This window comes from Anas acuta, chromosome 7, assembly GCF_963932015.1.
Source record: "Anas acuta chromosome 7, bAnaAcu1.1, whole genome shotgun sequence".
Taxonomy (NCBI): Eukaryota; Metazoa; Chordata; class Aves; order Anseriformes; family Anatidae; genus Anas; species Anas acuta.
In genome coordinates this window covers 30,106,839-30,129,666 of record NC_088985.1, presented here as the reverse complement: position 1 = coordinate 30,129,666, position 22,828 = coordinate 30,106,839, and the positions used below count along the sequence as shown (strand labels likewise).

Sequence of the window (22,828 nt, the reverse complement as noted above, 5' to 3'; positions counted from 1 at the left end):
CTACTTTTCCAAATTTGAGTGAAAATTCAGAACAGAGGAACAGCCAAAGTCCAGGCTGGTAATGGGAGGTCTTGTTTACCAAGAGCAAGGCTGGCTGCATTCTGGCAAATGGCAATGAGAGGGTAACACTTCAATTACCATCGGCTTAAATTAGCATCTTACAGATGCAGACAGGTTTTTGCCTATGTAAGCAAGGCCAGGTGATTTGGGGGACTGAGTTTCGATCCCACATTATTCAGGCTTTTGTTCCTTCGGAATTTGTGTTAGATAGGTTTGTTTGAACAAAGAAGCACCACCAAAAGTGTAACATGTTTAGCAACCAGAATGAATCATGCTTCTGTTCTCCCTGGTTTATGCTTTACTCCTGTGGTGAAGCCAATACCAAACTATTAGGATTATTGTGTTCCACGAACGTTTGACGTGAGCCAGGACCTCAATTCTTGATGAAAAACAGCCAGAAGAATGCAGAGGTGCCGTGCCCTGCCTGGGACCCTCACGAGGCTGCAGGTACGGGACCCTGGCTCCTCGGCACTTCCTTGGTCCCATACCATCGCTTGCTGGGCTGAGCTCCAGCGGATCAGGCTGTTTGCAGTCTCTGTGGTGTTGTCAATTTGTGGCACGTACAGGCATGCTCCTTAAATCAACAGAAGGAACCTCCTTACACGTCTTTCCTTTAAACACGACCAAGCTATCCAGTTTTCTTCAAGCATCATTAAGAAACTCCCGAGCCCATTTTCTTCTTCTCTGCTAATTTGCCTTCCTATTTTTCTCTAGAAAATCTTAACGCATTATCAGAAATGCCTAAATCAGCTTGCTGAGCAGAGAGAGAAGACTGCATCATTTCTACTGAATGCCAGATTCCCACCGATTTCAGCATTTGGGTTTTCACTGACCCGCCCAGCCACACTCGCTATGCAGCTAGGATTTTCCTAAGGGATCCTGCAGCTGGAGCTGCACGGACAGAGGCAGCGCTGCTTTTGTCTGCGATGTCCTTCACACACCATGCCCGCTGGGCTGAACAAACTGCTGACTGCAGAATTCCCAAGGTGAGGGACAAGAAGGAAAATATTCCCAGGGATCTGAAAGGATGGAATTAACAAGGCAAGAGAGTGTGAGTCTCGGGAGGCAGGAGAGGCAATAGAAAGATTTCTGTCCTTTACAGGAAGCTTAAAGGAAAACTGTCTGGAAAGATGCACGGTGTCAAAGACTTGCTGCTAATAATAAAACTAGAAATCTCTGAAAATGTTAGGAAATAAAAATTCATGACCGAGAAAATAAACCCAAATTAAGAAACACAAACTTGACAGGTGCTTCCTGTGGATGCGGAGATGAGGGAGGTACAAGTGGCTTTCTCGAGGAAAGGATAATGAAGATCCAGAGAACAGGTAATTTGTTTCTTCTCTCGGAGGTGCCCCAGCATGGGGGGATCCTGGCCCAGCTCCTCGAGCTGTACCCCCCGCTGCTCGTAATGGGTGCAGCTTCTGCAAAGAGGTTTTTATGTAAGCGAGCCTCATTTTGGAAGGCTGAAAATTGCTTTTCTTAGATTGCAGCAACTTTCCTCATTTGCAGGAGACTTTCAAGTGGATCAGTCCATTGCACCACTTCCCAGCGGAACAAATACAAATCACGGAGGAGCCGTTAATTAGCTGGGAGTCTGAGGAGGTGAAAGGGATACATGCCCACTTCATCTCGCCACTGATACAGCCTGGCTTCCTGTTGCAACACTCAATGTTTTGTCCAGCCTGGTATTAAAACGTGTCGGGTGACAGGCTCCTTCCACGTCTAGCCTGGCAGCGTTCAGTCAGGAAGCTCTCATCGATCAGGAGTATCAGTTTTCCTCCATGACATTACCTCATTAATTACGTGCTGATAAATCAGGTTCAGTATTTCCTTCAGCCCTAATGTGTAAGGCTTTCAAATCTTTTTATTGTGAGGAAGTGTTCGACTAAGCCTGAGCCATAATTTCGCTATGCAAAAAGCAGTTACCCCCGTTGCCCTTCGCTCTTAAATAAATTGCTGCACTTTAATACCTTTTGCCGTTTTCCCCAGAACTTCCTGCAGTCTTGTTATCTGTCATTACTCAGCACAATGACTCATTTTCATCCAAAATGTCTCCATTTCATATGGAGACATCAGAAAATACAGAGATCTCTCTCCAAGCTGGGATAGGGGATATTGTACACATAATGCAGATGTCTCATTTTTGCTGCCCCTAAGGCAACGCGTTTGGGGGTTTATAGTTGCCATCTAGGGCTCCCTGTGGAGGGTACCCTCCCTCTTCTCAAGACCAGCTATTTCAGAGAATACATTGAATAAAACAAGGTCCTTTTTGGAAAATGAAGGTGATTAAGAATACATTAGGTTTTTCTTCATGTTCCTACTGCCTAACACTGCAGTGGGGCTCCTCCCTTGGGGGTGCTTCAGTAGTTTTCAGTATGTAAAATATTTTACCGGAGTGGCAAAGCTGTACAAAACCCTGCTGAATTATGATGCTGGAGAGCAGAAAGGCAAGAGGAGCACGATGTACCTGCTTCAGCAAAGTAGCAAAACACTGACAAAGTTGTCAGTGCCACAGTGCTGTCCTAGCAGACTCCATATGACCAGCAGCACTTACTGTAATGTGCAGAAATTTAATGAAATGTTGTTCAGAAAATATGTACCATCTTAGCAAGGGCGATTTAAGTAGCCCTTCCACTTGGTGAGATACTAAATTCTAAGATGCATTGCATCTTTTTATCTCTATCGATCTGACTCCAAAAGCAAAACCAGCAACCAGTCTGGACTTGTAAAATTCAGCATTTCATACTTTCTTGCTTTTCTGGCATTCCCAAGAAGCTTAAGTCACCTGAAAACTTTAATCCACCATATGCTCCACTAGATTCCTAAATTGCTCTTCAATCCTCTTGCTCATCCTCGAGACAGAACATCAGCTGATCAAGGATGCACCAGGAACATACGGGTCTAGGCCAAAAGGGCTCATACAAGTTGTGATGGATTCACTTCTCCAAGCACTAATACCCTTTAATCCAATTGGATCACATACCAAACCAGCAAAATCCTTCGGGCTTTGACAGCACCAGCTCTGTTAATATTTAAAGGTTAACAAATTCGGTAGATCCTGCGCTACTTGTATCTGCACTGAGAGCTTTGACTGAGAATCTGTAAAATGAGCTAACGAATATGAAGGAGAAACCACATGCCTATAGTAATGTTTTTTTTTGTTTTTTTTTTCTTTCAGTAGCATCTGGAACCCCCCAAACTTGCATCAGAATGCAAGTGCCGTAAGATTATCACGCTTCAATAATAAAGTGATTTCAAGGATATCGAAAGTAAGTGAAAAATACAAGAAGATATAAAATGTGCGATTTTGATTCAAATTCCTCACTGCTTGAGGAACCAAAGTGTCCCTAAATCTCTAAATGCCTCATGCAGGCACAGCAAGTAAATGATTTGGGGTGGGAGATGACAATCTCTGAGACCCAGGAGGATGGAGGAAAGATGCTGAGAGCTATAAAAAAGCTGTCAAGTGTATCATCTTGCTGTTGCTCTCTCCTTGTTCAAGATGCAAGAGCACTTGCAGCTGTTAAATATTGAGAAGGAAAAACAGCTTAACATCCAAGTGTAGTCCTCGAAGGGAATCTTACAGAGCAGTAAGATTTTTAAAAAGATTATGAAAACTTGAAGGACACCAAAACTATATGAGATACTAAGAAAAGATATCCAACAAATACGATTTTAAAATATATAAAAACACGTAACAAAGCTTTCCTCAAAGGCCCCGAAGGAAAAAAAGATGCTCACTCACGTACGTGACATTTGTACCCAATTCAATAAACTGCTGTTGTGACTGAGGCACTCTGCTCTCAAATGCAATAGAAAACCAAGGTCTTGACCAGCTGCAGTCTTGAAAGATATTAGGGCTCTCAGGAAGAGCTGCCATTAATCTGTGTTCAGGATGACTGTATCCTGGCCATTTCCCTTTGCTTCCATTTTTCATGGGAAAGAGTACGCTGATTCACTCTGAGCCCTGCACAGTACAGCACAGTGCAGGAAATGGGTTTATTCCAGACGATGCTGCAGTGACAAACAAAATGAACTCAGAAAAAAAAAAAAAAAAAAAAGATTTCAAGATGAAAGGCACGATATAAAATATGACACCATGAAGATTCAATGTTTTCTGTCTTGAGGTCATCTAACAAAATCCATTATGGATTCTGTAATAATAGAAGCAGTGGCTTCATTGAAATTCATTTATTTGGAGAATATCCCTTTTAATCCTGCATGCATTTTTTAGCACAAAAAGTTGGATTTTCTTGCAACCTCCTTTGTAAAATTTAGTATTGTATGTCTGCTCATCCGGCTGTTTCAGCATTCCTCACCAGAAATCCCACACCTGTGAAACTTCAGCAACACTATCAGTAAGTGACCTACACAAAGTTTAATAGAAAAATTTTACTGAATATCCTCTGTTTAATGTAAACAAGGCAGGAGGCAAAACAAGGAACGTTTATTTTATATAGTTACACTATTTTACAGGGCACAGAAACTACAGAGGATCACGGTTTGAAAACCCTGTAGGATACGCCGTAACGGATATGGATTTTTCATGTAGCACTAAGTCTGCTACATAATCCTTAGATTTTACCTAGCACTTCGGTTTAGTACTGAGACAGTAAGTAATAATAAAATGTCACCTGTGGATTCACACAGCAGGTTAAGGTAGAAATTACCATGCATTTACAAAGCCATTCCATGATTACTTGTGCCCTGTAAAATCACGTGCAACGATCTTTACACTAATCATAGTGTAAGCAAGCTCGGAATTCTGGTTCTCATATATATATATATCTATGTATATATATACATAGGTGATATACAACCAGACTCAAGCTGTGTCAAATCACAGCTTTTATATTGCACAGACAAATACATAGTAAGAACATTACACAGACGAGATCTGAATACCAGGAATATTACAGTCATATGAGAAGACAACTAAGGACAAACTTGTTCTACGGGAGCTTAGCACATGGCTCGTTACAAAATTTGCTATATCAGAGTCTAAATCAAATACATACTTTAAATGGCAAAAACAGAAAAATGTGTCTATTTACACACGTGCATCAAAGGTTAAAAAGTAGTTTGCATCTGCTTTTTGAAATCAAAAGTTATTCTAGTACTCCTCTCAAGCATTTCAATCTAATACTAGTGGCCATATTTTCAAAGGTGATATGCACTTGAATTTTCCACAGACATGTGGAGGACCTCCATATGTTGTGAACTTCAGGCCATACATTTTCTCAGGTGTCCATCTCTGGGTAATAAATACACAAACACAAACAGAGGAACAAGATGGGCACCTCAATGACATGCATAGATTGGAAAGGTGAAAACATGGACCTGAACTAACTTCTAACCTAAGAAGGTTCTTAAAAAAAAAAAAGTGCATGAAAGTATCACAAAACAAAATTAAATGAGTTCCATCTCTTAAGGAAGATTAAATCACTTATACAAAATAAAGGTCATTGTCATCGTGTATTGTAATTAAGGGTTTGTAGGTGGCACTCACAAAATCAGTTCAGGCTAATGCAACTTCAAACATTGCTTCACTTCTTACCAAGATGGATCCACATCTTACAAATTTATCAGCTGAGTAAGATTTGGTTTGCAAGAACATCTCCAATGTTGCTGAAGACTGAAGAATTTTATCCTGAATTTAAGAGTACTCAGTTATATCTACTTTTTTTTTTTTTTCTTTCCCCATGTACAAGAGTAAAGGAATTGTATTTGCAGCTTGGTAAACTGTTTTGCATTAAAATGCCACAGACATTGCAGCAGTCCTTCCAGAAACCGACTGATACAATTCCGTACAACACAATGAGCTCAGGTATCAGTAAAAACAACAATACCAGAGGTGATGTTAATGGTTTCATTTAAGATCAGACATCTCCTGCATGGCTTTACAAATCATTATATAGCTTGGAAAGCTCTTGCAAGTTTTGCTTAGCATTTCTCTCCCTTTCATTCATAGCAGTATTATCACTTCCAGTTTCCACTGAAATTAGGACATCAGAAGTATTCTGGAACATACACTTAAAAAAATAAATAATGAAATATAATTTTTAAAGAAAAAGTAATTAAGCTCAAGAAAAAACAATAAAGACACAAATTCAATGAAGCATCAGCATTTGTGCTCAACAGCTTACTTTATCCACGCAAGAGACTGTGATTTAGGAAAACTACTGAAATTAACCTTATGTTTAACTGTTTTGCTGAATTGTGACCTTAATTAAAACAAACATATGTATTAAACATCACTGCATAGACATATGCTCTAAATTATATGTCAAGTATGTTACATTAATGAAGCTTCTAATATGGGCTGACTGCAATACATATCAATAAAATTATTTGCTACTTTCAAGGTATATTTCTAAAGAACAAAAATGAGAAAAAGTGTTATTATTTAAGCTTTATCCTACTATGCCACTTTGATCTGAAAACACTTCAGGGCTAAATTCAGGGGGAAAAAAGGAAGGTTGGGAAGTAAAATACATTTGCCTTTTTTTTTTTTTTTTTTTTTTTGGCCAGATAAATCCAAGAAACTGTACAGACACTTCCCAGTATAAGGAGCCACTGAATTTGGTTTTACCTGCCAAAATATTTCCCCGGTTCCAGAACTGCTTTGTTAGCCTTCCTCCCCAGCTGAACCTGTACAGGAAGCCTTTACAGCAAGACCACCTTCACTGTTGTGACAAGAATAAATTTAGCCCGTTATCTGTGACACTTCTAATTAACCTGCTAACTTGAATGACCTCTCAACACCTAGATTCCATAAACATATTAAAAAAAATATCTTAAAGGCATGGATTCAGAGCAGAATCTGATTCTAGGTACAGTCACGCAAATCCAGGACAATTCCAGTGACTGAGTAAATGAGCCCATATTTGCATATAAGCAATCACATCCAGAACAGGCATTAGCTGTGCAAATAGGATACTAGGAAAGACAAAGAAAGACAATGTAAACACAAGGAACTAAACTCCGCCTTGCCTGCCTATACTGTTAGGTTTGTAGGAGGGGAAGAGGTACTGTGCACCTGTGCGGCGTGCAGGACAGGTCTCTCACCCAAATCACTGCGTGTGGCTTGAAAGTTAAAGCACAGCCTCCTGGCCCTGCTGGTGCAGGGGTGGCAGTGAGCTGCAAGCCTTGTCTGAAGGGCTCACTGCCATCACTGTAGAGAAAGAGCAGCAAAGTCCAAGCAGTGAGAATGACTGCCCTGGCTGGCAGCATTCATACCGACAGGCTCACTGAGATACCCTTCCGTACCCCAGCACTATGCAAAGCAGGTATACATTTTGGTCCTACGTAACGTATCAACACTTCACTGAATTGGCATCAGGCAATCTTCTGCTGGGCACCACTACTAGGGTTAGATAAACAATAAAAATGTTTCTAAAAATGACAGAACATTTATGCTGCCAATTTTCAAGGCACAGAGGATTGTTAAATAAATTCAAGCTAAATATCAATTTAGAAATTAAAAAAGAAATTAGAAATACTGTTTCAGCAACAACTACTAATGACCTATAATTCATTTCCCTATAAAGGTGAAATGCCAAGCAACTGGAGTTCACATGCAAACAACTGAAGTAAATCTAGTTACACAGATGACCTGAAGAGCAATCACTTGGAAAGACAGAGACAAATGTGCTATAAACACGTACATTTCTGATATACTTGTTATGGACGTGATCCTGAATCAGGGTTAATTCACTAGTATTGGTTTTATACTAATAAATCTCCTGAAGTAATCCATTGGGGAATCAAGCTCAGAGTTGTTTTTAAGAGTCACAAAACTAAAAAAAAAATAAAAAATCTCATGAATATATTCCACTGTATACGAATTAGTGGATTTTTTGAACCTCTCTTCATTTCTAACAATATTAATTTCAACTCTAGTTGTAATTTCTTTTCACATGAGAAGAAACGAATTAGGACATAAAAATGTTATAAAATTAATTTGCTACTTAAAAGTAATATGGTCACAAAAAGCGAACTGGAGCACATGAGCTCCAAAGCATGAAAGACCTAGCTCCCTGAACATCGTCGTTAGAACAGAACAATAACCAAGGTCTGATGTCTGTGGTTCTTCATGCAGCTTCTGCAGATCTTTGCACAGTGGCTAGAAATGCTATGTATTGGTTTCTCCCAAAATGCCTTTAATCACATTCTAGGTCCGTTTGAATCCATCTACCTCGCAATGTGGCGAATCCAACGACTGGTGAAAGTAACCCGTCCCTCCAGTCCTGCCAAATGTCAACAGACACTGTGCCAGGAGGTGTCACCTCTTCTAGCTGGGTGTTGTCGGTAGTCCTTCTGACTAAAACAGGCCGGGTGATTTTACAGCCTGGCCACTCGTCAAGGCTTCTTAGGGTGTAGACGAGGCATGATACTTCACAAATGCAATTGCTGCCAGCTCTTTGCAGAATTCTTCCAGCACAATCACACCCTCTAGTAACGTCATGTGGTCAATGCTGAGAGAGAAGAAAAATAAAAATCAACAGAGAATCGTGACTTGCATGCACAAAAACCAGCAGTGAGTTTTAGAAAATATGCAATGCATTTACTCACATGGGCCCTTCAGGCTCCAAGCCCAGCAGGCGTTTTCTGACCAGCAGAAGTTTGGGAGTGAAATCTGGGATGCGCTGGATTCTAACCATAAGGTCCCCAACAACCTGCAAAGCACAGCACCGTCAGCACACACACTCACACCTTTGCAGAGTGGCTGGCAGCAAGGACAGATGACAGCCTTCAGTGCCTGGGACACAGAGCCACTTCAAAATCGTCACAGACTCACCAAACAATATGCAGAGCAGCTGCTCTGTGCCAAAAAAGGGTGAGTGGTCATAAGCACTAAAGATATGAGCAGGGCCAAGGGTGTGAGTGAAGAAAGCAAAGAGATAAAACAGGACAGGAGCACTGAAGCCTTCCTAGCTATTGCCATATATTAAATTACTCATTTATTTTAATTACACCAGTGATTAATTCATCCTAGTAAATGTTGACGCAGGCAATTGACCAGTAAATTCACGGGTTTAGGGAAAGCACAAAGGGAGAGAGCGAAGATTATATTTGAAATGGGGAGGGCTGCTGGGAAAAAGGGAGCTAAGCCCTCTGTTAGCACTGGGTAAGCACCATTAATAGGCTCCTGACCAGCTTAATAACAGCTGGTGCGTGGGGTAGCTGAGGGATCTCTGACTGAGACGACTGCGCTGTGACAGGCATCCAGCCAGCACTTGTAGGATGAAGGTCTGGCAGGAAGAGATGAAATCAGAGAGGAAAAGGAAAGGGACTTCCAATAAATCTAGCACTTCATTGCTGACCGGAATCCAGAGAAGGGTCACAGGCTGGACTGTAAAAAACAGCTTTTATCAGAAAAATAAAAAGAAAAAAAGGATGAGCAGAGATATTCACCCAGGCACAGGTATTCGGAAGTGCCCTTTGCTGGAGTGTAGATTAAAGCCCTCTCTTTCCCATCCAGGTACAAACCTGTACTTTTTCTGTTCTTACTGCATTACCTGATGTTGCCTGCAAGTGACAACAATGTCACCTAGTCCAATCTAGAACAACATCACTGCCAGAAGGGATATTTTACATCTATGCTATGAAACTAAACAAACAACTTTGAAGACATGCAGAATCAGAATAAATGCTGGAGAATACATTTTCCAATATTTTTGATAGAAAATCAGTAATTCTGACTCTTAAATCAAGAGCTAAGTATCTATTTTCAGTGAGGAGCCATTTGCCAACTTAAAGTACCCAGCTTTAAATATTCATTACGAAGTTACTAAACATATCACTGCTATACAGCCATATGTAAATATTAACCGTGTGTTTACTCACCCTGACAATAACAGAGAAGAGAGACCTGCAGCCAGACGCTAGGTTCACGTAAGGATCCAAAAGGTATTCGTGTATATGAGGATGGGGAAACAAGGAGAGTTTGGACAACACTGACGTAACTTGTAAATTTACATCATAGGGCTGCAAAAAAACAAACAAACAAACAAACAAGGAAAATGTAGAGCTTTGTTATTTTCACATTGAGTTCTTTTTATCTAGCAAGTGTTTATTCAACGACTACGACCTCACATAGAGGCTTATAAATATGTAAAGATAAAAAGCTAGATTAGAAGACAGGCCCCAAACCTGTCCCACAGCAGGATTAAAGGGAATACGACAGTAAGTTATCAGATATCATTATCTATGTAACTGCTACAACCACAGGGCACTTCTGCACACTTCCTGTTTATTGTAGGATAAGAAGTCCTCTTCCTATAAAACCGTTCTTCAGCTCACTGGCTAAACAAACAGCACAGAATCAGCCTAGATTAATCATCTGCCTAGATGAAACATCTTCCTGCTTCTCCTGGATAACTGCAAACTATATGAGCTTAGGAAATTGACAGTGATAAATCCATGTTTAAAGCTAATAATGCATTTCTCTTCTTTTATTTTATTTTTTCCTGGAAAGAACCACTGCGGAAAGCCAGGTTGTCTTGTGGCTGCATGCTCTTGGAGATGAGGCAATCCTGGGCTGGGAATGCGGCATGAAATTCTGAGCTTCTGCGCTGCCTTTCCCCAAATCAACCACATGGAAGAGGCAACGCTGTCAGAAGCTGCAAGATGCTGATCAGCCATAAGGGTTTTCTAGGAACAAAACAGTACCTAGCTTAAAGGTTTTTACCAGCCCACAAAGAAACTCGTTTCCATAAAAGAGAGTACTTTCATCACACCGTCTTCATGTTCCAAGAACTTTTTTTTTGTCTTCAATTTCCTCATTGCAAGGAAAACAATCTGATGTTTTAATGCAGGCCAAAATTTCTAAACTAGTGGAATTTCCTTCCCTTTACTGAGTGGTGGAACAGACAATGATGGCAAGAGTTGGACAGACGTTCCCTTGTTACACGCCTGTGCCAGTCTGAAGACGTTACCAATGCACAGATGGTTTCACTTAATCTGCCTGATTCTACCTGAAATGGATTACTGGGCCCTCATTCAATCCCTTTGCCTGCCAGAAGCATGTTGGCAGCAACATCTTCATGGCATAATCGCATCTAGGAGACGATGTGTGCTCATGGGCTCAAATTATCACCTTGATGCTCTCAAGTTAGCATCCTACTGTAGAATAGGAGAACAGATTCTTCCCTTTTCCAGAGTAAGATTCAGAAGACTTCAGCTTCAGATTTAGATGTATTTAGGTGTGTCTCCACGTCTAAGCTCTCATTAGCCTACTCAACACAGATTTGACACTTGATACAATTGCTTATAAACATCTCATGCTGCCTCAGATGCTCCAAGTATCCTGATTGTCTCTTGACAGTTCCACAGAGGGTGGATCCTGCAAGATCTGTGTGGTAACTGCCAGCTTGTGGGAACGTCTCGGGCATCACAAAAACAGCAACAGTTACCTCAGTTCAGGCAACCGAGTCGACCTGACAGGCATTACAGTCAAGGAAGCTGAGATGGTGATTCATTAGATTTAAAAGACACCTACTGGTTTCTCAGTCTAACAGCTCCTGAGACTACAGGGGCTGTTCTGACAAAATTTCCAGTGACTGGATGTGGACACCCAACTAACATTTAGGTATCGTAATCCTGAGATCGTTACTAGTCACCGTGGCATGCCAGAGGGAGTTGTCTCACAGTTCTTGTGAAGTGAAGGCACTTATTTCTCCCAGTCAGAGGCAGTTATTTCTGTACTTGATATATTCTAGCGAGAGATTCATCCCAATCTTCTAACAAATGAATGAAGCTTTCAGATTCTGGGCCAGAGATGTTATAGGTGACAGGGATTACTACCTTTTGAGTTAGTGTGGAAGAGAAAAGTTACTGTGCAGACAGAGACACAAATTCCTCCCATAAATCTATTCCACTGTCTGTCTAACTGAACCACTGGAGAAGGGCTTTAGAGTCGTGTGAGTCAGTCAATTCATTAGGAGGCTTTGAAGCCATGAGATTTATCTGGTGTGCACAAGAAGAGAAGGAAACAAAGTAGTAACACGTGCTGCATTGTTCAGACAGATTGCTGTTGTGATTTGAACTCATTGAGAGCATTAAGGAAAGCTGAGCTTTTATTTATGTCCATATGTTCTCTAGTTTGAGAAAACCAGTGAAATTTGGAGTTTAGAAAGTTCTTAGGAAACAGTTATTTCCACAGAAATTTAATGGGTAATATTAACAGCAGGAAGGAGGTATGGTCTAATAATTAAGGTACTAGATCTGAACAGCCTTGAAACAAGTTACTTCACTTCTGTGCCTCAGCTGTCTTCTGTCAGAAGCTAGGTGAATGATACTGACCAGCCCTGTGAAGTTTTCTGATATCCACTGATGAAAACTGATAAATACACTAGAACTACCTAAGACAAAGCAAAAACGACACTGAACACAATCCATAAGTAGTACCATATCCTTGCTACAGGCTTTTCTGTTTTTTTTTTTACTTTATCTGGACATCAGCACGTATTGTGTCAAATTTGCCCTTGGTCGGACTCAGGTTTTTCTATATGTATCACCATGAGTGTTGTTTGTGTGTTTCACCATGTTGTTTGTATGTTTCACCATGAATAGCCCCTAGCAATTTCTATTCTTAATTATTTTCTTTTATTTTTTAAGGCAGGCTTTTGGTACAATATAGTATGGATTTACCGCTGCTGTTTGATTCGGGCAGTTTATTTTAATTTCGGAGTCAAGTATTTTTGACACCACAGATTGTAACACCTTGCTTGACTAACTCAAATGTGTGTCATGCCGACCGGTAGTATGTCAATATGGGCACTGTGCTGCCATGCCAGATGCTATTTTTGCTGTAATCATATGTATCTGATACTTAGGTGTTTCTCGGGGGATGTAATTTGGTTTCTTTTTATAATTTATGTGTCATTGCTCAGACAAGGTTTTCATATCCACAAGGATTGTTTTTTCTAAAAAAAGAAAACCAGGTTTCCTTGTAACTCCAATCTGTACTCATTTAAACTAGGGAAGAGCGCAGTACATGTTTACTGGAACCAAAACACTGAGAACACACAATACAGCAGCAGATGTATTTGGCTTTCTTTTCCAACTTCTGAATTATAAAAGTCAGTAATCTCAAACATCCTCCTCCTCTAAACACTCACAGAGCTGACCTAGAAACAACTGCTGGCTTCCTGTCATGTTGCCTGTGCATTTGTATGTCCAAATGACTCTTGTCCCGTTTACAAGCAGGAAGTCTGGCACTACCACAGCTAACTACTCATTCTGTAAATATCTGCATATCCAAAACTGAACAGAATTGTGCAAACTTCTGAAAAACTAGCAATGCTGCATCTATAGCAACTCCAGCTGGTGTTATAGGGAGTGTAATCTAGACTTTCAGCACACAGTTTTACCAAGAAGGAAAGGTATCTTCCTCATCAAAAACAGCAACATTGACTTGACTAACTTAAGTCCAGAATTTCGAAAGGACAGAGAAACAAGAAATTTTTGCACAGGGTGACCTCCTTTTCATCTCCCTGAGCCTTCATGTTGCTTCTCCTCAGAAAGACGAGGTCATGTGGACAGGCTAGATACAGAAAGGAACACAGAGCAGGAAAAATCACTTTCTTTTAACTCCTTTATACTAATCTGAGTCTGACATGTCCTTTTCAGGACAAGGAGCCTGTCAGATCATATCTCACTTGTTTGCCCTTGGCAGCTATACTTTCATTATTTGAATATAGTGAAATGGGGAAAAAAAGAAAAACACCTTTACATTGCAGATGGAAAAGGATACCTTCTAGAAATTTTCTCTGCAATCTAGTTTTCTTTCTAACTGTGAAAAAACATGGGGAGAATGTTACCAGCAATACAGTAAGTTCTTCTCCTCTCACAATGGTGTAAACTGTGTCCTAAATAAGACTCCAGATTGAAATTCAAAGAAATGTGGCAGAAAGGAAATGTAAAAAACTTTATTGACTGAAAAATGTACATGCTTTCTAAGTGTAAATGCTAGAAAATGAAAATAGAACCAGTGAAGCTAGTCCCAAAGACTACTTAAGAATACTATCTTACACTCATCCTTTACCACACGGATATTCTTGTATTACTCATCAATTTTAATGACATTTCAATCACAATGGTGGTCAAGAAAGCATTCTGTACACAGAAAGATGGCTAACCAAGAATATAACATGCTTAGTGTACATGAAGGTTTTGTTCTGGTTTTGGTGAAAGAATACCAATTGCTGTAACATCCTGCAATCTACAGAGACCTGCAACAAGGACTTGGGATTTTACACAATAATATGATGCTGTAACAGACAACTGAATGATGGAATCCACAAAGCCTGATGGACACTAGCCACTTAGTAGTGATGAAAGCATTAGAAATTGAATTTATAACTTGCTTTCTCTTACCTGATCAAGAATCCTGCCCATTCTTTCAAAGAGGACTTTCAAGAAGTGTCCTTCAAAAAATGACGCTTCTAAATTGCACTTTTCCAAAGACCTGGGAGATCCAGGCCACTCCCACCGTAAGCAGATGACACAATAATCACGGAACTAGGAAAAAGTAGTGAGGAAAACATATTCAAACCTCCATGGAAATCATTTTGTTTCCTGTTAATAGTGTCTAGGCCTTAAAAGCACCATCTGTAGCTATATGAGAAATCTAAGTCCCAAAAGAACAGTCATTCTAAAATAAACATAACCAGTTTCTATACAGGCGCTTCATTTTCTTCTCAATGTTCATGCTACTAAGGTAGTTTTAGAAACACAACACATGGAGAACTGAGCTACCCAAAACTGGCAGACACCAAAACACAAAGCAAAGCTAACAATACACATCTAGATCTAGGTTCTTCTAAAGCAGAAGTTACATTCATATACATTACTCTTGTCAGTAAGTTACTACATTGTAACTGCATCATGGGCAGCTTATCCCAACATCCAACCCATACTGCTCCCATATTTCCCAGGGAAGGAAGGCACGGGTATGTGCAGGTGAGAGAAACAAAATGAACTTCAGGGCTTTCTCTTCCCTCTCTTGGTTTTCTGTCATCCACAGCAGTCTTCCTTAACACCCCATCAGCTTGTGCCTCTGATTTGCCGTGGGCTGCCTGCTGTCTCACTTTCAAGGAATTGTACCTTGAAAGGAGCACCAATAATACACATGAAAATAAGGAATGCAGGAATAAACAGTAGCAAAAGTGAGACAAAACAGACTCAGGAATCATTCAGTGCATGTAGCTTACCTACTGGTACAAGCTTCCAGGAATAGAAATAGGGTAGCAGAACAGCTATTTGGTTGTAATAACAGCAATAGGCAGTGCTATTCTTAGGGGGGAAATATTTTAAGAGTAGCCGTATCATTGTCAGGAAGTGACAGAAACCAATTCTGTTCTCTTAATAACTCCCAGAATACTCTTTTTCCCAAGGCATGAAAGAAATACAAAGATGATATGTATTTTCTAGCATCCAAGAATAGAACATGGGGGAATTTTACATCTACCTTTATTTTCTTATTCACTATTTTCTATTCCTTTTCTTTTCAGGAGACTGTAGATAAAACAATACAATAAATACAGAAATCCAAGCTTCTCACCCTAAATTGCTGCTGTCATAACTCCGAGATCATGGAATTTTTGAAGTACCTACTAAATATAGCTCTCTTGGTTACATCTTTGCATAATTGTTTCTATAATAGAAGACTCACAGGGCTTCAATAAGAAAGCCACAAATAAATAGTGATTGTCCTCTGACCAAGGAGACTTTAGATTACATGTGTAAAAACAAAAGCTGCATTTATTTCAAAATAGTAAATCATAAAGGTTTCCCTTCCTACCAGAACCCTCTACTTCAAACCTGAACGCCTTAGGCTATGCATTCCCTGTGATGAGCCTTTATTTTTGTAGTCCCAGATTGCATAACTCCTATGCAGCATTTTAATTTCCCTTTAGTCCTTTCAAACAGCTTGGCAGGCAATTCTCCAAGAGAATGCAGATAAATGCAAAAGCAAATTAAGAACCTATCAGCAGTTCAGATTTCCTCTCAGTGTATTTGTTATATGAATATTAATGCATTTAATGTCATCCATTATTCCCACTAGAGTAATACAAGGTGGATTCATCACCAAAAAAAATCTCCTAAGCTAAGTTTTTATTAGAAAATAAAAATTGAATTTTCCCATCTTCCATTACTAAAAGATGCATACATTAGGACTATTTATAGAAGCATTTGTATATCCGCATAATCACTGCAAATTCTCCAGGAATAACGAAGACTTCACTGACTTACTTGTCTGTGGGCATCTCTGAGGTAAGTGTCATAACCTGTACCCTCCACGTGGTATGACGACTTGGCTTCATCAGGTACAAGGCAGAGAAAACTACAGAGATAAAAGTGTGTTAATGAATACCCATAATCCACAGAGCAGCAGATCGATACTTTTGCATTATCTGCAATAACATTCACAATACTGAATTGTCTGTGCATTCTAACTATTGCTTGTAAAAAGACTTACACTTCAGAACTGTTCTATCTAGCACCAGAGGCAAAAACCTCAGTGGAAGGCTAGCACTTTCTGAAAATGAGCAGACAGAATGGAGATAAAAAGGAATAGTCAAAACCAGCTCAAGTGTTTGCTAAAGGTCAGACTCCATCTTACCAGAGCACATGGAAAATTCACTGGGGAATAAATGAGCCAAAAGAGAATTACAGTCAAAATTCTTCTTAACCTACTGCACAGGCAGTTTTATTTCCCAGTTTGTTGAGGTAATAAATATCTAATATCTAGTTCAGGAATATCTGCATACAAATGCCCTTGCCAGGTATGTAGTGCATACACTTTATGTGCTTATTACTTCACCAATATCTGGCCTAAATAACACCAAAGAATTCTGAATCTTATCAGAGAGGGAATTTCATTAAAAATTTATTTTAAAAGACAATTAAATTTCTGGACAGCAAAATAAAACTGCTTTTGGACCCTTTTCGCAAAGTTTAGCTTTCTCCACACTGAACTCCTGAAGGCTCCTCAAAGATTTGTATGTAGAAATATGTAGTAGATGAGTTTTCATATAGAGTTCATCTTATCTGAAAAAATAAATCTGCAAAACACCGCAAATCCTGAAAACATTTCTAGTCAATGATGGAGATTACACAGGGTGAATTTAGGAGATCGTTCTTTTTATCTTTCCTCCAAACTATGTCCACCGTAAACCATATATAGTAGTACTGGGGGAAAGAAGGCAAGGAGCTGCTCCAATCTGTGCTGACTGTCCTTGGGCTGTTTGCTGCCTTTGGCTAACACCTTTGATTATCTCTGGATAAGCAAATAGGGCAGCATTGAAATACCAGTGCTGCTTTGCTAAAGTGTATTAACAGAGCAAACAGCATTTGTCCTAATATTAGTTGCTAATAGAATTACCATCACTAAGATGCTTAGAGCAGAACCTGTCCTCTTCATGATATCCTATTTGCAGTATGTCTAGCACGCAGAAAGGTATGCTGCAGGTGACAGAGATAACCTTCTGTTCCCTGAAAACCAAGACGTATCTCTGGTTTGGCAATTATTTCCTTCTATGTAAGTGTTTAAGGAATTTCGTGAAGGTGGAGGTTTTTTTTTTTTTTATTACTTTTTTTGGAGAAAATAAAGTTTTATACTAATGAGGCTTTCATTCAGAATTGTATTTGGCTGGATTGTTAGGTGTAAAGTTTATCAAGTCTATTGGTCTACGCAGAATTATTTTTACTTATAGAAAGCTCTAATCTTTCAGGAGTAGCTTTCTGATAAAATGCCACATAATTTTCTTCTGTGGATTCATTTTACCAGCTGGCACAGAATAACATCCATTACAGAGTACATTTGGTTTGCAACAGCGTGCACAGACACCCACACATTCAGAGATTTCTTTAAGTGTTTATTTCAACTTACCTATTTACAATTTTATGAACTTCAGTCTTCCCATCATTTTTTGGATGTTCTGGACTGACAGGTGGAGAAGCACTGAGCCACTCCTGAGCTGACAATGTGTTATCTGGAGACAGATCAGTAAATAGAGGATCTTCCTCCAGGTCTCTGTGAGATTATATTAGACAAAGTCATTCACAGAATGTTATGGAAGGCAGGAAACTGGATCAAAAGGCATGTTTTCTGTTTTTCTTCTCTGAACAACTAAGATGTTTTCCAGAATGCTACCACATGTACAGCTTTTTATCGAACTAATAAGCAGAAATGCCAACCTCTACACATAACCAGCAAAACTTCTCATCTTTTAAAGAACAATCATAACCTGCTGATCTGAATAACAGAGCCAACATTTTTGACTGGTACAAAATCACTGCATTACATCACATAAATCCTTTAGACACATTTTTCACAAGAGATATACTCTGGGAAATCACCAGGTTATTTTAGATGACTCAGGCACCTTATTTTAGATAATTTCTAAAATAGCTGGTGTGATTAGTCCTTCCTCCTCTCCATCAGTTAAAAAAAAAAAAAAAAAGTTACAGTAGTTACATAGGTATTTCAACGATTTTTATGTGAAGTGACCCAGAAAAGTTTTTACACCAAAAAATGATTAAAGAACATAAATGTAAACAAGACACCTAAGTGACTGACTTCAGGAACAATCTCATTGAATACAGTACAAACGTGCATGGGTTTAAGCTAGGTCGACATTTAAGTACAATGCTAAATGACAATCTTTGAGTGCCCAGCATTCAGAAAAGAGGCTTTTGAGAATTTTAGCTTTTCTGTTACTGATCCAACAACTGGTAATGTAATAATTTGTGCATCACTTTAGATATGCTTATTATGGATACAGCTTAATACGCAGAGCACTCAATGTGCTATCTGTGCTCACTTGTCCTTCAATGACTAAAACACCCTGATTTTAAAAATAAATATTCAAGTTAGCTGTTGTGAAAATTTTCCTTAAAAAAGAAACTTACATTGCACCTGCAATCTGTCCATTCTCTACCACATCTTTATCTTCTTGACACAGTGGCTTATATTCTATATAATTCCTTTCTTCTAAATTTCTCAGAACCAAATTATAAAGAATGTGCTCGTTGGGTTTTTGCAAAAGGTGCTCAAACATTCGTAGAGTCATTATGCTGATCTGCAACATAAAAAGCAAAAATTACATGAACAACGTACCATTGCCTTATGCTGCTTATCTCACATCTGAATTTCCATATCTTAGAACACTGCAATTACTTGTTTAACATCATGGAAGGAAGCAAAAATTCCAAGAAAAATTAGTAAATTATTACACTGAATTATTATGTGGTATAAAAAACGGACAGAGAGTCTACAAATATCTGAAAACTATTATGTGCATGTATTTTTTCCTATAAAACAAAAACTCTCCTAAAACCTGCCAAAATAATGATACAAACAACATCAGAAAGAACTTACAACTTCGTTTTCTATGTATTACAATCAGTTCCATGCTGGAGGATAGATATCAGTGTTCAAGTGAGACCCAGAACAGGACTTAAAGACAGTAACAAATACCCAGAATAAAACAAAATAATATTGGGATATTGAGGCTACAATTACAGACTAAGATTTTTACATGAAGATATGCATGCTTTTAAATTGAGACTGACTTTAAGCAATAAAGAAACAGTTTTTAGAGACAGCTTTAGAGTGCTTCATTTTGCAAAAGCTAGATAACCACTTTTGACAAGGTGAGCAGGTGAGCATACTGAAAAAAATGGGTATGTGAAGGCATAGGTCAGTCTTTCAATCAAACTTGTGTTAGGTGTTTTTTTGTTATTGTTTTTGTTTTTTAAAGTAGAGGGTGGAGAATGGAAAAATGAAACAAGCAGGTCCTGAGGGAGGATTTTACTGAAGTATTCTAACGATGTTTGCTGTGTGTGAAGTACTTAAAGTTAGTGCATCATATTTTCATTGTCATTATGTATATTCTCTGACCACATGTAATTTATATAAAAAACATTATTATTTTTTTTTTACTTTATCTTATGTGATAACATGACAGAATTTACCCAATGTGGAAAATAACAGTGATGCAACATATAATAAACCACAAATTAAAATGCAATTACAGAAACTGATTTTGCCCAATCTTACAGATAAGCAAGCCCAAACAGATACGCATACGGGGCAAGCAAATTTACCAAAGAATCTTTATTAATTGCTGCAATGTGCTAGCTAGAAAAAACAGATTGAGTTTCACTTTCTAAAGGGAGCTTGTAGAGCTGGCAGTCAGAACTGTTTTCCTTGGCAAAAAGCAGTGAGCTGACAGAAATATGAAAAAAAATCTCACGATGACATCTCTACAAGTTCTATGCAAGACAAAACTGGCCAGCAGACATTATTACGTGATTAGCACTTCTCACCTCATCAGAAATGTGATCACAGTGTTCAATTAACCTGTGCCGCAATGGATGTCTGTTGATGTCTGTTGAAGTTTCTGGCTCTCTGTGTTCTCCTAGTATAAAATAAACTACTTCCTGCAGCAGGACATCCGAAGTTACTTGACGAACAATGCGGTGCAATAGTGCAGTTGATGTGAGGATTCCAATCTCTGAGCTGAACAGTAAAATTAATGTCAGATATGTACTGGATTTGAAAAGAAAACTCAGCTTGATTCAGACTTTGCTCTGCTGTATTTTATAGGATGCTACTCACGTTTGCATCAGCTGGGGTTCCATAACATCAACGAAAAATCGTTCCCGCACAGCTTTTGCCATAGCAACAGCAGCAGTCTGAAACAAAAATACAGGATGGTGTGCCTCAAACTCAAAAGCTAAGAAACAACTAGAAGTCTTTATTTGCTGAATATATTTGTATCATCTGTAAACATTTCAAACCTTTTGTGCTTCTTTGATGAGTTGATCACAGTAGTCAAACCATGAAAGAAATGAAATCAACGCTCTTTTCCCTGGAAAAGCAGATGCATCTTCTTTGTGGCTATAGGAATCCAAGCTAGAGAATGCATGGAAAAATACTTATTTAGTCTACGAGTACTTGAAGAACATTGAGCTCTATTCTTATTGAACTTAACAGCATAATTAATGATCTACTGACAACAAAGTGAACATTAGAACAGTTCTGCTGCCTGTCTCTACCAATCTGGAAATGCTATCATTACATAGAAAGGTTTTCAATGGCATGCTAAAGGATACATAGTATGTCCAGCAGAAGAACTCTGAGTGGAAACACGGAGGTTAAGTATTTCTTAAGTCAGAAAGCAATACGGATCACCTACTCTGTTCTCCCAGGAAACACAGGCCACAGAAACTGCATCTGCAACTCCTGTAGTCAGAGACCATAAAATGAAGGCAATGATCTCTGCTCTGTAAGCAACCTCAATCAAGTCCACCAAAACTACACAGTGTATACCTGAACTAGATGGTATCCTTCAGAAGAAAAAACATGTATCTCAATTTAAAGGCTCCATGGAATAACAAATGCACCATGTTCTTTGGTAAAGCAGTCCAAAAATTATTTGTTCCACTATTCTGTTGCCTTTTTTTCTTGTAACTTCAAACTCCATCCACCAGAAGCTAAAATATTCTTTTGCAAATAGCTTTGTTTTGTGTGTGTACTAGCAGATCAAGATCAATTCATAAGAAAAAAGGCAGAGTGGGAAGGAGCACTTAAATGTATTGAGAATATGACAAACAAGCAGTTAGGATAACAGGCACATATCTTTTGCTTCATGCTGTTATGCAGTAACTCTTTCCTTCTTCATTTTTACTGCAAAAATTTTGCAACAACAGCCTGCTGTCAAATACACTCTTCCTGCCCTCTGCAGCACCTTACGGGGCTTACTGTGTACACTGAAAAGTTTGTGAGTATGCTTCTTAAATCCTTGACGCCCGAACAGGAAAACAATCTACACCTGATGCTACAGTTGCAACACCATAAATTGCTAATGTAATTCAGTGGAAAACCTCACCCCCTGAGGAACCTCTGCAATGGACTAGCAGTCAAACCTGGCCCTGTGGCAGAAATAAGCAGTACGTTGTACAACTCAAGTCTGACCTCTATACTGTAGAGGGTATCTAAATTCTGCCCTTGAGATGAGCATGGGGGGTGTAAATGTTTCTGTACATCTCATCTAACTACAGAAAATGAGTGTCAGGGAGGGATGTGAAGTCACCACAGGTATTAAATACAAAGATAAAATTCTTACCCCCAGTTAATTGCCTCCACTGTTTCAATGTCTAAGGGATCCAGCGACTGAGGCAGGGCTTTGTAGAGGGTGGCCAGCCTGTCTGTCAATAGTTCACATAAAGAAGTGCTTTGAGTCAGGCACTTGGCAGCTGCTGGTTCTGGCAAACTCACCAAAAGCATGAGCCCTTCACAGGCCTTCACGGCTATCCGGCCATCCTGGCAGAAAGACATGGAAGAATTAATCAGAGGGTGAACGAAGCTCACTTGAAATCAAGAAGCAAACATCTCCCAGACAATACCTCTCCATTCCCCCCCAGTGAATGAATCCATTTCTTTTTGTTTCTTTTTCAGTCACCGAGATTTATTTCTAGTGAATTTGGATGGTGCAAAATAGAATCATAGAATCATAGAATCATAGAATATCCTGAGTTGGAAGGGACCCTTAAGGATCATCAAGTCCAACTCTTGACACCGCACAGGTCTACCCAAAAGTTCAGACCACGTGACTAAGCGCACAGTCCAATCTCTTCTTAAATTCAGTCAGGCTCGGTGCAGTGACCACTTCCCTGGGGAGCCTGTTCCAGTGTGCAACCACCCTCTCCGTGAAGAACCCGCTCCTTATGTCAAGCCTAAACTTCCCCTGCC

At 39.2% G+C, this 22,828-nt stretch overlaps 1 protein-coding gene across 2 annotated transcripts in view; it reads right to left on the bottom strand.

Annotated features, from left to right (window-relative positions):
• Window positions 1-4,437: 4,437 nt before the first annotated feature.
• FHIP2A (FHF complex subunit HOOK interacting protein 2A) overlaps window positions 4,438-22,828 on the bottom strand; it is a 37,159-nt gene continuing 18,768 nt past the window's right edge. For both annotated transcript variants that reach the window (XM_068688689.1, XM_068688690.1), the window contains 11 exons: window positions 22,203-22,399; window positions 20,875-20,989; window positions 20,693-20,769; window positions 20,401-20,593; window positions 18,982-19,151; window positions 17,960-18,103; window positions 16,321-16,411; window positions 14,443-14,586; window positions 9,910-10,050; window positions 8,635-8,738; window positions 4,438-8,537 (listed from right to left, as the gene is read on the bottom strand). In XM_068688689.1, coding sequence (XP_068544790.1) covers window positions 8,432-8,537; window positions 8,635-8,738; window positions 9,910-10,050; window positions 14,443-14,586; window positions 16,321-16,411; window positions 17,960-18,103; window positions 18,982-19,151; window positions 20,401-20,593; window positions 20,693-20,769; window positions 20,875-20,989; window positions 22,203-22,399 — 1,482 coding nt within the window. In that variant the 3' untranslated portion in view covers window positions 4,438-8,431. The remainder of the gene's footprint in view (window positions 8,538-8,634; window positions 8,739-9,909; window positions 10,051-14,442; window positions 14,587-16,320; window positions 16,412-17,959; window positions 18,104-18,981; window positions 19,152-20,400; window positions 20,594-20,692; window positions 20,770-20,874; window positions 20,990-22,202; window positions 22,400-22,828) is intronic.